The sequence below is a fragment of the Salvia splendens genome, chromosome 12 (assembly GCF_004379255.2).
Source record: "Salvia splendens isolate huo1 chromosome 12, SspV2, whole genome shotgun sequence".
NCBI lineage: Eukaryota > Viridiplantae > Streptophyta > Magnoliopsida > Lamiales > Lamiaceae > Salvia > Salvia splendens.
In genome coordinates this window covers 944,476-960,959 of record NC_056043.1, presented here as the reverse complement: position 1 = coordinate 960,959, position 16,484 = coordinate 944,476, and the positions used below count along the sequence as shown (strand labels likewise).

Below are 16,484 nucleotides of genomic sequence, written 5' to 3'. Positions count from 1 at the left end.
AGGAGGCTCTTAACAACTGGTGCTTTCATTGAGATCTGACCCTCCCACCATCTCGAACCGAAGCGACACCGCTGCCCGACGGAAAACATTCCGCGCACAGCAACGCCTCGATCTGTCATCATGACACACAATCACCATCACCATTTCGTTCACAAGCATACACAGCCGCTGCCCGATTTAGAGTTTCACTATCGCAAGGCGTTGCCACGCGGGTTTAACAGCTTTCAACCGCCCCCCAAACGGGTTCCAGCAGCCTGGAAGGCCGAGGGAAGAGAGCCTTCGCAATTCGGCCACCCACAGCAGCCGCTCGACCAGCCGTACAGGTACAGCTTCTCGACGATTCCTAGAACAGCAGAGACCGCACACGACCAAGAGATTCATGCCAAGCTGGATCATATCCTGGCTGTTTTTGATAAGTGGGAGAACAAGTGGGATGCCACGGATCGTCGTATCGGAAGATCATATGCTCCGCCACGACCTGAACCAGTTTCCGACCGGGGAGAACATCGAAGTACAAGACAACCATGGCGAGACCCATCGCCGCTCCCGCTCGCAGAGGGACCAACTCCTCCACGACATCCTAACGCGAGGTATCGGGGGCGCTTTCACGACCAACCCCATCCGCGAACCATTGCTAACAATTGGGATCAAGGGGGGTGGGACGATCGCATAGACCACCGTCAGCGACAGGGTTTTGAGGAGTATCCGAGACGACACCAACATCTTCATAATGGCCGCGCCAAGCAGCCTACATACCGATCACTGCAGCCCGAGCCCGATCTTGATCAGCCCAATGTTTCGGCACCACTCCGAAAGATGACGTATCATCCATCGAGAAATACCATGGTCCCTTTTGTGCCGTTGGGTTTACCCCCCAACATCTCATCGGCTCCACCACGACAACGCACCATCGAGTACACCAATCGCAGGTCGGATTTCCAATCACCACAACGCTCGAGCATGACGAGCCACTGCCATTCAGTAGCGCCACCGCCCTCTACAACTGCTGTCCTATCTTCGAATCTTCCCCAACCAGCCCCGTCTTGCAGCCCCGACGACGACGCTGGAAAAGAGGGTGGATTGTTAGATGAACCTCCTCCACCCATCGTGATCTCTTCGCCGTGCAGCCCCTATATCATGGGTGAGGACGAATCACCGTTAGATGACGAAGAAGAGGGTGATTCCATGGGGGAAGTAAAGAAGGTTGTCGTTGCTCGAGTGACATCCCAAGAGGTTATTGAGAATGGTTTGGGTGAAATTGGAGATTTGCGTGATAGTGATGTTGCAATAAGGATTCATCGACCTACGTTGCTTGCCATCGACGCACGGATGATCCCGCCGCGAAATTACACGACTTGTTTGGGAATTCATGGATGTGTCGACAAGCTCCACGTATTAGCGCTCAATTTTGACGACTGTTTGGATCCTACCTTGATGATTTTTGATGGAAAAGGTGAAGTAACACATCCAACTGTTCGGTGGGTTTTTGATCCAGGCAGAGATACCTCGTCAAAGCTTTTGCGTTCGACACTTTGTTGCTTCGTAGTTTCCACCTTGAGGACAAGGTGGATTTTAACCGGGGGAGAGTTGATACGAGCCTCTTCTATTATATTATTTAGTTTAGATATATTAGGGTAGTTTAGAAATATTAGGGATTCACCATATCCTATCATATATCCTAGTATTATAAATAGGCTTAGATTTGTATTATTGAAAATCATCTCGTTCAATAATAAGAATATTGCTTGGCCTATTTTCGTTGCTTCACTATCAAGAAAACCCAGAAGCTGCGCTGCCCGACGAGTAGAACTCGCGCACAGCCCCTTCGGGATTCCGCCGACCCTGTACTAAGGGCGCTGGACGTTTGTCGATCGGAGTTATCGACGTTAGGAGCAGGAGGCTCTTAACAGAGTGAGAGAGATAGCTAAAAAGATAGTAGATAGATAGCAGATGGTTTGGTGTTTGATTTGAAGAATGTGAAGGTATTTATAGGTTTTTCTTGGTTCAAACTCTACTCAAAATAACTTTTTCATTGCTTAGTTATATTAATTTTCCTTTTACAATGATGCTTATTTTTATCATGTTTCTTTCTTGGCTAGCGGTAGTTTTTTTGGTGTTCTTTCTCAGTATTAATTTATCAATAAAGTGAGTGCATGTGTAAAATTCTGAGTTGTTTAATTTAATTAGCAGGTGATTTTTGGCGTTCCATTTTTACGTGTTTCCATTCTTAGTATTTAAGAGTAAAAACAGTCAACCTAAGACAAGAACGCCAAAAAGGATATTTGAATAAAAAACATTTATTTATTTATAGATTGCAATAACACAGTAGTCAACAAGATGGAGCTTAACAATAATGCTCAGACAGAGACAAGCCATCAAATTTATTTAATGCATATACATACAGCGCCAAAAATCACAATTAAATTAAATCTTTACACATGCACTCAATTTATTAATAAATTAATAAGAAAGAACGCCAACCAATTACCGCTAGCCAAGAAATAAGAAACATGATAAAAACAAGCATCAATCTAAAAGGAAAATTATTAAACTAAGCAATGAAAATCTTATTATTTTGAGTAGAGTTTGAACCAACAAAGAAATATAAATACCTTCTCATTCTTCAAATCAAACACCAAACCATCAATTCTCTCTAAATATTAAGTGTTCCATCAAAAGCAAAAAAAAACATGGTTGGCCTAATCACAACCGTTGCTACTCTCATTCTTCCTCTAATATTCTTCTTCATCAATAGATGGAAGAAATCCAAAAATAGCAAATCGACGAAACAACTGCCACCCGGCCCTCGAAAACTTCCTATAATTGGAAACCTTCACCAGATGAGAAACCCTCCCTTCCGCTGCTTCAGAGATTTATCGAACCAGCACGGCCCCTTGATGCACCTCAAGCTCGGTGAGTGCAACGCCATCGTCGTCTCGTCCCCAGAGATGGCGAGAAAAGTGCTTAAAGATCTGGACCCAAGCTTCGCCGGGCGGGTGCAGAACGTGGCCAGCAGGATCATGTGGTACGACGGCAGCGACATCGCCTTCAGCCCATACGGCGACTACTGGCGCCAGATGAGGAAGCTCTGCATCAACGACCTTCTCAGCCCGAAGATGGTGCGCTTGTTCCAATCGATTAGAGAAGACGAGTCCGCTCGATTAGTCAAATCCTTGCGCGAATCTTCTGGAAGCTCCGTCAATTTCACAGAGAAGCTATTCTCCTATTCGAGCTCCATCACTTGCCGAGCTGCATTCGGCGGCGCCTGCAAGGATAGTGAGACGCTGATTAAGATGATGGTGGACTCGATGAAGATGGTCGGAGGCTTTGAGATGGCAGATCTGTTCCCGTCGTCAGCAATCATCGGGGCGCTGAGCTGGAGGAAGACGCGCCTCATGAAGAGGATGCGGAGCGAGCTTGATGGGATTCTTGATGATATTATCGATCAGCATCGAAGGAAGCGGGCCGAATCTGGTGGGCGGAAACTAGGGAATTCGGAGTTTGGTGGTGAGGATTTGGTTGATGTGTTTCTCAGGGCTATGGAAGAAGAGGAGCTCAAGTTTCCTATTGATAACCACAACATCAAGGCTGTCTTATTTGTAAGTAAATACTCTTATTTGTCTGCCAAAACAACACTCCATAAAATCTCATGTTCAGATAGGAAATGTCATAAATAAATAAATTCAATCAATTGACAAAATTTGGATGCAGGATGTATTCACAGCTGGAACGGATACTTCAGCGGCAGCTATTGACTGGACCATGGTAGAACTGATGAGGAATCCTCGAGTGATGGCCAAGGTTCAAGCTGAAGTAAGACAAGCTATGGAAGAGAACAATGAAGAAATCAACAATCTCAGATATCTGAAACTGGTGATCAAAGAGACTCTGAGGCTGCACCCTCCGGCTCCCATGCTGCCTAGAGCTTGCAACGAGGAACACGTGATCAACGGATACACCATACCGGCTGGATCTATGGTGATGGTAAATATTTGGGCCATGCAGAGGGACCCGGAGCACTGGGAAAATGCGGAGAGGTTTGAGCCCGAGAGATTCGAAACTGAAGATCTGAATTTTGTAGGTGGAGATTTTAAATACTTGCCGTTTGGTTTTGGAAGAAGAATGTGCCCTGGGCTGACGTTCGGCTTGGCTTCTGCCGAGTCGGCTCTTGTCCAACTGCTCTACAACTTCGATTGGAAACTTCCAGAGAATGTCAGGGCGGAGGATTTGGACATGGCTGAAAATGTGGGCATAACAGCTACAAGAAAACAAAATTTGTCCGTCATCGTCACTCCGTACAAGTAGCTGATAACTAACTATTTTTAGCAGAGTCGAAGACTCCTTCGAGGGTTTTTCTTTATCCCATAGGATTAGGTCATTTCCTCTGTATCAGTATGGAATCATCAATAATAAGAATTACCTTTGTATCAATAATAAAATTTTTGCCAAAATTGTATTGTCGTTCACTTAGTTTCTAATTAAAGACATTTATAAATTTGTACGTTAATAATGTTATCGCTATGCCATGTTGTCCTTATCATCATTTGAAAGACCAAATGGTTCCATGGAGCATTCGATTACCGAGGTAAGACAATAAAATTGAATACGCACCTCTTCTAAAATTATGACATCCATTAATTGACCATTCAAAGACACGTTTTCACTCTAGAAACTGATTCCATTGAGAAACTTAGTTGATTATGAGTCACATTTTTATATACTCTCTCCGTTCCACTCTAAGTGAATTATTTTTTTAATAGTTCCCTCTAAATGATACATTAATTTTGCAGTAGAATATGAATGTGCTGATTTAGTGCGGTAAGAGATCCACTCAATCAGATGATGCAATTTTGGTTGCAAATGGAAATCAAAATAATAGAAAAGAAGATGACGTGTTATATCAATTGTTCCAACTAACTCACTGTACTCACATTTTATTATAAAACCAATATAAAAAAATAGGTCTCAATATACCACTGACTTTTCCAACTCACTATTCTTTACATTTCTTAAAGCATGCACCCACAATAAAAGTGACTCCTATTGTGGGACGGAGGGAGTATTTGATTGTCGAATACAACGCTCAGCGATTTATTATTATTATTATTATTATTATTATTATTATTTCAAAAATTATCTCCTAATATGTGACAATTTATTGTCCATTAGATTACAAGATCTTGTTGTTAAATTTGGTCTTTGTTATACATTTAAATTTTGTTCTGTCACTGTCCTAAATATGCGTTAGAATTTTGTTCGAACAAGAACTAAAAAAACACATGTACTTATTTAGATAATGGAGTAATAAAACAGTCAACAAGGTGGAGCTGGACCCCAAATTAACACCTGACAATTTAGTGGAGTGATACTATATAAAAATGAAGGCATGGAACGCCAAAAATCACCTGTATTTTTAACTACAGAAATTGAGGAATCCTTGAAATATATTCATGACAGTTACATGCAGCAAAACTGCAAAGACAATGATGATCTACGCATCGTAGCTCTTCGCTTTCGTTTGCTTAGACAACAAGGCTACAGCGTTCCATGCGGTAAGATTCCTAGCCAATTAAATTTTTGTTTGGAGATATATATATATGCTTACTACTTAGCATCTTTACTTCTACAGATGTGTTTTCCAAATTCACTGACGGTGAAGGAAATTATGAGGCGTCGTTGCAAAACGACGTTGAAGGATTGCTGAACTTGTACGAGGCGGCCCATCTTTTGACACACGGCGAAGGGATTCTTGACAATGCAATAGAGTTCTGTTCGTATAATCTTCAAGCTTCACTCCACAAGTTGGCTGATGTTTCTCTCTCTAAACGAGTCAACGAAGCTCTGGAGATGCCAAACCGTTGGAGTCTCACAAGATTGGGTGCCAGAAAGTTCATATCTGCATACCAAAAAGACGAGTCACATAATGAAATACTGCTGAATTTTGCAAAATTGGATTTCAACCTATTGCAGAAATTGCACCAGAGAGAGCTCAGTGATGCTACAAGGTACTTACATTTAATTATTGTATTTCTATAATTTGATTACATTTAATTAAATTTATATTTCATTTAATATAAATAGGTGGTGGAAGAAATTGGACGTAGTGAATAAAATGCCGCATGCAAGAGATAGGATTGCTGAATTGTACTTGTGGGTGTTAGGAGTCTTCTTTGAGCCATGCTATGCTAAAGCAAGAAGAATATTATTGAAATGCATTTCGATGGCTTCCATCGCCGACGATACATATGAATATGCAACACTAGATGAACTACGGATTCTAACAGAAGCTATTCAACGGTTAGCTATCAATTTTTTAAATAAATTTGACTAAAAAATACGTACTAATATTATTATCTTCTTTCAGTTGGGATGTTAATGAGACATTGGAGAATTCACCGCCATACATCCAAATGTTATACAGAAGCCTTATCAAAACATACACTGAAATAGAAGACGAAATGGAGAAAACGGGAGAATCATACCGCGTCCAATATGCAAAGCAAGAAGTATTAATTCATCCATCCGTTTTATTCATTGAGTTTGTTTACTATAACAAATTATTATTTTATTTTCTAATTAAAACACAAAAATATTTGCAGATGAAAAAGTTACTACAGTCATATTTTGACGAGGTGATATGGTTGTATAATGATAATTATATTCCAACTCTCGAAGAGTATTTGAAGGTCTCCGTAGTATCCGGTGGTTACATGATGTTGTCCACAACTTCTTTGGTTGGTATGGGAGATGACCAAGTTACCAAAAAAGATTTCGATTGGATTGTAAATGAACCTCTAATAGATCGAGCATCGGCATTATTAGCTCGATTGTTGGATGACTTAGTTGGAGATGAGGTATGTCGTATATATATCATTATTCTCCCTCGTCTCTTGGAAATAGTCATCTTTTGTCATTTCAGTTCGTCAACTATATTTTAATAACTTTTTCACCACAAATTACAATACTATTGACGTGGGGTATTACTATCACTAACACTACTTCAACTATTCTTTTTCTCGTGCAGTATGAGGAGAAGCCGTCGTCAATACACTGTTACATGACACAATATGGAATGTCAGAGGATGATGCTCGTGCTCAAATCAAACAACAAATGAAGAATGCATGGAAAGATATGAATCAAGAATGCCTTGAGCCGACACCGGTATCCATGCCAATCCTCATGCGCGTTATCAATCTGGCTCGAGCTGCCCAACTTATCTATTCCAATGGGGATTGCTATACCGATCCCAACAAAGCCAAAGAGTGGGTGAAGCTGTTACTTATCGAGGCCGTTCCAATTTGAAGATATGAATCTTGAAGTGTTATATCAAGCTTTTTCAATAAAAGATCACTGAAATAAATGAAGGCTAGCTATTTTGATAAAATAGTAAAGCCTGGATTTGTTTTTTGTAATGGAATCATCTATTTAAACAACATTTTATGTTTTGATCATTGTGATTTCCTCATATGCATCGTAACTTTAAGAATCTAATATATTTATAGTAAATCTTAATAATTTGGTAAGACTCATCATTTTCACTTGAGATCCTCTATCCAATTTTTTTGATGTTCTACGATTTTTGTCTTTCATTTTTCCTTCAATTTAAGATTCTACTACTTACGAATAAAATGTCATATCCTAATACGTGCATATCTATATGAAGTTCTCCATATCTTTATTAATTAGTTAATTAGTGATTTGTCATATCTTTTCCATATATGTTTAGGATATTTTCTTGTTCCTTAAGTTAGGGTATTTAGCATTATAAATAGATGTCATTGTTATTCTTTTCATTCAACGAATGAATGAATATATGAATTTACGTCTCTTTCTATTTTATTTTACGCACTTTGTTTAATCTTGAGTTGTCGACGGGAATATATAGACCAAAACAATTGTTCAGGAACAAAACCTAACATAATTAATACGTAACACCATTTTTTTTAACAAATGGACATGACAAAGTAATAGGCTCCAACGTCTAGGGTGCTAGGGTTTTGTAGAGCACTCGAACGTAAGAGAGATTGTAAAACACGAAACCTTAGTTTTGGGTGCTAGGGTTTTGTAGAGAATTTGTGAAGAGCAAAGGAATGAGAATAAGTTTTACTCTATTTCTTAATGAATAATTGTCCTAGGAATTCTAGTATTTATAGAATTCCAATCCTAGATGGTTCGACTCTCTTAATATGATTCAGAAAAGAATCAACAAAAACACCCAAAAAGACAAACATAGAGTGGGTCAGGTCGTGGGATATTTGCTTAGGCATGCCATGGTTATACATGGAAATCTTGAAAATGTCATAGGTCATTATACTCACACTAAACAATACGTTTTGGTGCACATTCAACAGTTTTATAAAAAATTAAAGTCAATTAATCCTACATATTAAATGTGTGAGATGCAACCGTCACAACTCGTAAGCCCAATCCGGAGGACCACAAGCGCTGAGCAGCCTGTAGCAGATAGGCCCAGTGCGAAGAGCCCAAGACAAAAATGCCAAACCCGAGCTCCACACCGATACCAAGATTATATGTGGGACTTTAGGATTAATTACTTTTGTTTTATTTATTTATCCCTCTGTCTCAGTATAACTGATTTATTTATAAACCTCTCTCCCGATTTTTTTTTGTTGGTTCTTTTCCGCAAAAGAGAGTCGAACCAACCCTAGCGTCTATAAGTATAAATAAAAATTTGTCATTATTTTCGTTCTCTTGTCTCCTTCACGAGAAAACCCTAAAAATTGCATTAGTTTGCCGACGGAAAGACCCTAGCAGACTTACGCTCTATCTGATCACCGAGCCGAAGGCCGCCGATCACCCACGACATGTTAGGGAAATAACCTTTAATGTGTTAGCTTTTGGTCCATTAATTTAACTCGTTAGACAGGTCAAAATGCGTTTTACCGTTCATTTTTTTACTAAATTATGGACTAAAACCCTAATCCTGCCGTAGAATAGTAATGAGAAATTGGATGAAAATATACATATGATTGTATTTCTTATTGAATTAAAGAGACTCCATATTATAGTACCTAAATGCGGTTCGACTCTCATAATACGGTCCGGGAAAGAACCGACAAAGAAAACCCGGAACGGAGCTTGCAGATCGCTCAACTAATTAAATTACAAGACTCGATTCAACATAAATTAAATAAAATTAAGAAGCATGCATTAGTTTGAAAGGTCGAATGGCATGGCAATCATCCCACCATCCACAGCCAAATCAACGCCGGTGACAAACGCCGCCTCATCAGAAGCCAGAAACGCCACCGCATCCGCCACATTCTCGGCCGTGAGCGTCGCCCCTTTCAAACTCGTGTAGCGGCTGATATACTTGTCAACATCCGCCGGCGTCTCAATCCCCTGCTTTGCAGCAAGCGGCGTGAGCACCACACCCAACGACACGCTGTTCACCCGTATCCCGTGCTTCCCGAGCTGCAAGCTAGCCGACCGCATCAGCCCCAACACCGCCCTCTTCGACATCACATAGTCCGTCACGTTCACCGTCGCCTTCTCCGCCGTCGCACTCGCCGTGCAGACGATAGACCCTCTCGTCCCCAATTCCACCATCTTACGCGCCGCCTGCTTCACGCACACCGCCATGCCACGCGCGTTCACGTGCATCACGCGCTCGTATTCCAAAAAATCCAAATCCAGGATGGTCTGAGGGAGGCTGCTGACAGTACCGGCGTTGCTGATCATTACGTCGAGGCCGCCGTAGGTCGTCGCCGTCCATTCCACCATGGCCGCAACTTGTTCCTCGTCGGCCACGTCGCATTGGACGTAGCTGCAGCGCTGCAGGCCGATGGATTCGGCCACAGCGCGGCCATTTTCGGGTTGGATATCGGCGATCACCACCGCCCGCGCCCCGTGATCGGCCAGGACTCGGGCGATGGTCTCGCCGATGCCGCTGGCGCCGCCGGTAACGATGACTACTTTGCCTTGAAGCTTTATCTTTATCGAATTGTTTGCCATATTTAAGATTTACTTATTTTTTATTTTTAAGTATCGATGATATGTTCTTAATCTTTCTCACACTATATATAAGATGGATCAATGACTCAAATGACACATTTGCCCTTCATCGCTTGGTTTGGGGAAAATAACGCTGGATATGTGGCGCTCTCCCAGCCGTGAGATTTTCAAATCGTGCGGTCCAGATCTGCTGGTTGTATGCTGGAATATTATTTATTTATATAATACTAATAAAAGAGTCAACAAGATTGAGCTTATACAATAGTACAACACCGGAACGCCATCTTATTTATTTAGTGGATACATATAAAAAATGAAGGCATGGAACGCCAAAAATATTAAATTATACAACCAGAGTCTCTAGACTTTCTACACATGCACTCAATTTATTGATAAATTAGTAAGAAAGAACGCCAAAAAACTACCGCTACCCAAGAAAGAAACATGATAAAAATAAGCATCTGTCTAAAATGAAAATTAATATAAATAGAAGATTATACAAAAAATTATTATAAATAGAAAACGTTTTTCATATTAATTATAAGAATAATTTTGTTCTTTATTTTTGACAATTTGGTTTCCAAAACTCTCCCATTTTGACTCTGTCTCTACTCTCTAGTTTTTGATCAAGTTATGTTGCACAAAGATCAGAATACAAGGTTAAGAAACAGATGAAAGGAATTAAGGTTGAGTGCAAAGACGTTATGTGTGGAGAAGTCGTAAGCCACCATCAGGCAGCATTTGTTTGTTATAGTTAGGGATGGGTAGGTACGGTATACCTTATCGAAACCACCATACCATATACCTTATCGTAAATACGGTATGCGGAAAAATCATACCTTTACCTTTTTGAAAACTATATATCTAGAATCATAAGAGAAATTTGAGAGAAAGGATCATATTATTGATCATCGAAAAATATGATTACAAAGATCTAAAAGGAGCTATTTATACAGAGAAGAAAAGCTAAGCTAAGAAGCAACACAACTAACTAATGAGCTAACTAACTCCCTTTCCACGTGTGCATGCTGACTAGATGCCAGCTCGATGACAGCTGGAGGAAGATATTCTCCAACCATGCATATTGCTTTCATGTTCGAACATCACCCGCATCTCACTATCTCTTTCATTTCAGCTTCTCAATTTCACTTTCATGCGGACTTGAATCTGCCAATTTCAACATACCTTACCAAAGTTTTCGGTATACCGAACTTCGGTATACCTTATTTTCGGTATGACGAATTTCCATACCGATACCGTACCTCATTTTCGGTATACCATGCCGAAGTTCGGTATACCTGACTTTCAACATCAATTAAAATAGAAAATTAGAGTTTTTAGAATATTATTTATATTTTATAATTTTAAAAATAAATTAAATGTAATTTATTCATAATTATATTTATATTTCACAATAGATTTTATAATTTAAAAATATATAAAATATATTTTATATATAATTGTGTTTATATTTTTGTAGTATATACCTTAGTTTACGGTATATACCTTAATTTACGGTATATACCGAATTTCGATATGCAGCGGTATACCGCGGTATTTGAAAATTCATACCGTTACCTTACCGAAATTTTTCGGTAAGGTATCATACCGTACCGAAAGTTACGATATACCAAAAATTCGGTATTTTCGATATTTTTTCGGTACGATAAGGCCGGTATTTTGGTATTTCGATATTTTTCCCCAGCCCTAGTTATAGTCAAAGGCAAACCTACACTGGGACCTAGTGGCCCACTCCAATTTGAGTTTTTATTACATATTCCCGCCGTCCACGAAAAATAGTCTTATTTTTCGATTTCCACAAAAAAAGTCCACTTTCTAAAAATAAAAAGTTTATCTCTCATACTTTATCAAAATAGACTGTGTATAATGCAACCTGCGAAAATGCATGTATCTACTACGTCAACTAATATATTGCATATCCTCGTCATTTTGCACTATATGTGTCATGTGACACCACGAGGCTGGAAGTACGTTATGACTCAAACGGTGGAAGAACACTAGTGATCCCCTATATTTACATTTTTATTCTTAACGAAGTTAGTATTTTCTAAAATTCAGCAGTTAATAAATCTATAATGGTAATAACAATTGTAATGGAGTATATAGCATGTAATGGTGTAAAAATGATGCATGTATTAATTTAATAATATCACATAAAAGAGGTAACTTTTATTATTGATGATTCCATACGGATACAAGTATTTTTTAAAGAAAGAAAATGACCTAATCCTATCGGTTCAAATAAAATCATCAAGAGAAAAGAACCGACAAGAAAAATCCTTCAAGGAGACCACAATTCGTCTCTGATCAACAGTGTATATAAATTTAAATCTTAATATAAATTCTTAGCTCCGTCCCTAACAGTATATATGATCTAATTGTATGGACTGACAACCACAAATAAATTTTGCTTTCTTGTAGCCGTGAGTCCAACATTTTCAGTCATGTCCAAATCTTCAGCCCTGAGACCCTCCGGAAGTTTCCAGTCGAAGTTGTAGAGCAATTGGATTAGAGCCGACTCCACAGCAGCCAAACCGAACGTCAAACCAGGGCACATTCTTCTTCCAATTCCAAACGGCGAATACTTACAATCACCAGCTACAAAATTGAGATCTTCCGTCTCGAATCTCTTGGGCTCAAACCTCTCTGGATCTTTCCAGTAGCTCGGGTCCCTCTGCATCGCCCAACTATTTACCATCACCATCGCTCCAGCAGGTATGGTGTATCCATTAATCACTTGCTCCTCGATGCTAGCTCTGGGCAGTATTGGACCCGGTGGGTGTAGCCTCAAACTCTCTTTTATCACCAGTTTTAGATATTTCAGATCATAAACCACATCATCTTGTTGAAAACTAGGGTTTTCTTTAAAGGCTCGTCTTACTTCAGCTTGTACCTTTTCCATTATTCGAGGGTGCCTCAACAGTTCTACCATGGTCCACTCAATAGTTGCTGCTGAAGTATCAGTTCCAGCTGTGAAAACATCCTGCATATCATCAAACTCCATTAGGATGGAATGTGTCCAAAAACAAATTACTTCATCCGTCCCTTAAATATTGTCATAGTTTGATCTTTAAGAAATGTAATGGAAAGTGAGTCAAAAAAAGTTTGTAGGACGTGGGTTCTACTTTTAAAGTATTAGTTTTATAATTTAATGTGAGTAGGAATAAGTTAGCGGAATGTGTGAGGTCCATTACCAAAAATAGTAAAAAGTGAAATGTGACAAATTTTGTGGGGCGGGTGAAAATAGAAAAATGTGACAAAATTTCAGGAAGGGAGGGAGTATTACATATTTGAATAGAAGAGATATATACTTACATACAAGACCGCCTTGATGTTATTGTTATCAATTGGAAACTGGAGCAGCTCTTCCTCCTGAGCCCTAAGAATCACATCAACCAAATCCTCACCCCCAAACTCCGAATTCCGGCCGCGATTTCTCCGATGCCGGTCGATAATATCATCCATGATCACGTCGAGCTCGCGCCGCATCGTCTTGAGGAGGCGCATCCTCCTCCAGCTCAGCGCGGCGACGAGTCTCGACGAGGGGAACAGATCCAGCATCTCAAACCCTCCGACCATCTCCATCGTGTGCTCAATCAACTTCCGCAACGCCTCATTATCCTTGCACGCCGCGCCAAAGGCAGCGCGGAAGGTGATGGAGCTCGACAAGGAGAAGAGCTTCTCCGTGAAATTCACGGAGCTTCCAGAAGATTCGCGCAAGTATTCGACCAGCCGAGCTGACTCGTCTTCCCGGATCGATTGGAAGAGTCGCACCATTTTAGTGCTGAGAAGCTCGTTGACGCAGAACTTCCTCATCTGGCGCCAGTACTCGCCGTAGGGGCTGAAGCCGATGTCGCTGCCCGCGTACCACAGGATCTTGCTGGCTAAATACTCGGGCCGCTGGGCGAAGCGCGGGTCGAGATCTTTTAGCATTTGTTTCGCGAGCTCTGGGGACGAGACGACGATGGCGCTGCGCTCCCCGAGCTTGAGGTGCATCAAGGGGCCGTTCTGGTTGGAGAGATCTCTCAAGCAGCGGAAGGGATGGTTGCTCATTTGGTGAAGGTTTCCGATTATAGGAAGTTTTCGGGGGCCCGGTGGCAGCTGTTTCGTCGATTTGTTATTTTTGGAAGTCTTCCATTTGTTTAGGAGGAACACGAAGAAGGATGCAGCAAGAATGAGAGTTGTAATTAGCTCAACCATGTTTCTGTTTTTGATGGAATAATTGGAGAGACAGATGGTTTGGTTGCTATATATAGAGTATAATAGCTTCACAAATTTTATAAAACAACGGACAACAAAATATAAAGTGAGTAGTTTTCTTATTTTCCTTTTACAATGATGCTTATTTTTATCATGTTTCTTTCTTGGCTAGCGGTAGTTTTTTTTGGTGTTCTTCTCAGTATTAATTTATCAATAAAGTGAGTGCATGTGTAAAATTCTGAGTTGTTTAATTTAATTAGCAGGTGATTTTTGGCGTTCCATTTTTACGTGTTTCCATTCTTAGTATTTAAGAGTAAAAACAGTCAACCTAAGACAAGAACGCCAAAAAGGATATTTGAATAAAAAACATTTATTTATTTATAGATTGCAATAACACAGTAGTCAACAAGATGGAGCTTAACAATAATGCTCAGACAGAGACAAGCCATCAAATTTATTTAATGCATATACATACAGCGCCAAAAATCACAATTAAATTAAATCTTTACACATGCACTCAATTTATTAATAAATTAATAAGAAAGAACGCCAACCAATTACCGCTAGCCAAGAAATAAGAAACATGATAAAAACAAGCATCAATCTAAAAGGAAAATTATTAAACTAAGCAATGAAAATCTTATTATTTTGAGTAGAGTTTGAACCAACAAAGAAATATAAATACCTTCTCATTCTTCAAATCAAACACCAAACCATCAATTCTCTCTAAATATTAAGTGTTCCATCAAAAGCAAAAAAAAACATGGTTGGCCTAATCACAACCGTTGCTACTCTCATTCTTCCTCTAATATTCTTCTTCATCAATAGATGGAAGAAATCCAAAAATAGCAAATCGACGAAACAACTGCCACCCGGCCCTCGAAAACTTCCTATAATTGGAAACCTTCACCAGATGAGAAACCCTCCCTTCCGCTGCTTCAGAGATTTATCGAACCAGCACGGCCCCTTGATGCACCTCAAGCTCGGTGAGTGCAACGCCATCGTCGTCTCGTCCCCAGAGATGGCGAGAAAAGTGCTTAAAGATCTGGACCCAAGCTTCGCCGGGCGGGTGCAGAACGTGGCCAGCAGGATCATGTGGTACGACGGCAGCGACATCGCCTTCAGCCCATACGGCGACTACTGGCGCCAGATGAGGAAGCTCTGCATCAACGACCTTCTCAGCCCGAAGATGGTGCGCTTGTTCCAATCGATTAGAGAAGACGAGTCCGCTCGATTAGTCAAATCCTTGCGCGAATCTTCTGGAAGCTCCGTCAATTTCACAGAGAAGCTATTCTCCTATTCGAGCTCCATCACTTGCCGAGCTGCATTCGGCGGCGCCTGCAAGGATAGTGAGACGCTGATTAAGATGATGGTGGACTCGATGAAGATGGTCGGAGGCTTTGAGATGGCGGATCTGTTCCCGTCGTCAGCAATCATCGGGGCGCTGAGCTGGAGGAAGACGCGCCTCATGAAGAGGATGCGGAGCGAGCTTGATGGGATTCTTGATGATATTATCGATCAGCATCGAAGGAAGCGGGCCGAATCTGGTGGGCGGAAACTAGGGAATTCGGAGTTTGGTGGTGAGGATTTGGTTGATGTGTTTCTCAGGGCTATGGAAGAAGAGGAGCTCAAGTTTCCTATTGATAACCACAACATCAAGGCTGTCTTATTTGTAAGTAAATACTCTTATTTGTCTGCCAAAACAACACTCCATAAAATCTCATGTTTAGATAGGAAATGTCATAAATAAATAAATTCAATCAATTGACAAAATTTGGATGCAGGATGTATTCACAGCTGGAACGGATACTTCAGCGGCAGCTATTGACTGGACCATGGTAGAACTGATGAGGAATCCTCGAGTGATGGCCAAGGTTCAAGCTGAAGTAAGATGATGGGGTACGAACTAAACCCTAATGGCAAGCCCAATAACAGTGACGGCCCATCAGCCCAGAGCCCAAGAAAGAGTATCTGTTCGGCACCAAAGAGTTCGGCACGACCAAAGAGTTCGGACTCAGCCTACAGCTCGGTAAAAGCCGACCAGTCAAGCTCTCCTCTCAGATCGGCAAGAGCTGATCGGTAAAGTCCAGCAGTTCGGTCTCAGCATTCGACCGAACTAGGAGTTAGTGGACTCATGAAAGGCCTCCACGACCTCCACTATACCCACGATCTATTTAGTGGTACGAAGCAGTTATTGAGCAGTTATTGAGCAGTTATTGCTCACCCACGATCTTGTTAGTGGGGCTGCAAACCACGATCCTAGTTCAATGTATAAATAGAACTTAGA

General features: G+C 40.7%; 5 protein-coding genes across 5 annotated transcripts; 3 read left to right on the top strand and 2 right to left on the bottom strand.

Annotated features, from left to right (window-relative positions):
- Positions 1-2,660: 2,660 nt before the first annotated feature.
- On the top strand, positions 2,661-4,325 carry LOC121757276 (premnaspirodiene oxygenase-like). The gene is made up of 2 exons (XM_042152810.1): positions 2,661-3,599; positions 3,712-4,325. Exons 1-2 carry the CDS (start codon positions 2,691-2,693, stop codon positions 4,303-4,305), a joined length of 1,503 nt encoding a protein of 500 aa, XP_042008744.1. The 5' UTR covers positions 2,661-2,690; the 3' UTR covers positions 4,306-4,325.
- Positions 4,326-5,447: 1,122 nt separating this feature from the next.
- LOC121757277 (bicyclogermacrene synthase-like) lies at positions 5,448-7,388 on the top strand. Its single transcript, XM_042152812.1, has 6 exons — positions 5,448-5,552; positions 5,630-6,005; positions 6,082-6,297; positions 6,365-6,506; positions 6,600-6,854; positions 7,025-7,388. Exons 1-6 carry the CDS (start codon positions 5,462-5,464, stop codon positions 7,301-7,303), a joined length of 1,359 nt encoding a protein of 452 aa, XP_042008746.1. The 5' UTR covers positions 5,448-5,461; the 3' UTR covers positions 7,304-7,388.
- Positions 7,389-8,969: 1,581 nt separating this feature from the next.
- LOC121757279 ((+)-cis,cis-nepetalactol synthase NEPS3-like) lies at positions 8,970-9,992 on the bottom strand. Its single transcript, XM_042152814.1, has one exon. It carries the CDS (start codon positions 9,974-9,976, stop codon positions 9,173-9,175), a length of 804 nt encoding a protein of 267 aa, XP_042008748.1. The 5' UTR covers positions 9,977-9,992; the 3' UTR covers positions 8,970-9,172.
- Positions 9,993-12,353: 2,361 nt separating this feature from the next.
- LOC121759086 (premnaspirodiene oxygenase-like) lies at positions 12,354-14,197 on the bottom strand. Its single transcript, XM_042154587.1, has 2 exons — positions 13,313-14,197; positions 12,354-12,980 (listed from the first exon to the last, which is right to left on the bottom strand). Exons 1-2 carry the CDS (start codon positions 14,195-14,197, stop codon positions 12,372-12,374), a joined length of 1,494 nt encoding a protein of 497 aa, XP_042010521.1. The 3' UTR covers positions 12,354-12,371.
- A 733-nt stretch (positions 14,198-14,930) lies between these two features.
- Positions 14,931-16,118, top strand: LOC121757278 (premnaspirodiene oxygenase-like). The gene is made up of 2 exons (XM_042152813.1): positions 14,931-15,869; positions 15,982-16,118. The coding sequence occupies exons 1-2, from the start codon at positions 14,961-14,963 to the stop codon at positions 16,090-16,092; spliced, it is 1,020 nt and encodes a 339-aa protein (XP_042008747.1). The 5' UTR covers positions 14,931-14,960; the 3' UTR covers positions 16,093-16,118.
- Positions 16,119-16,484: the final 366 nt, after the last annotated feature.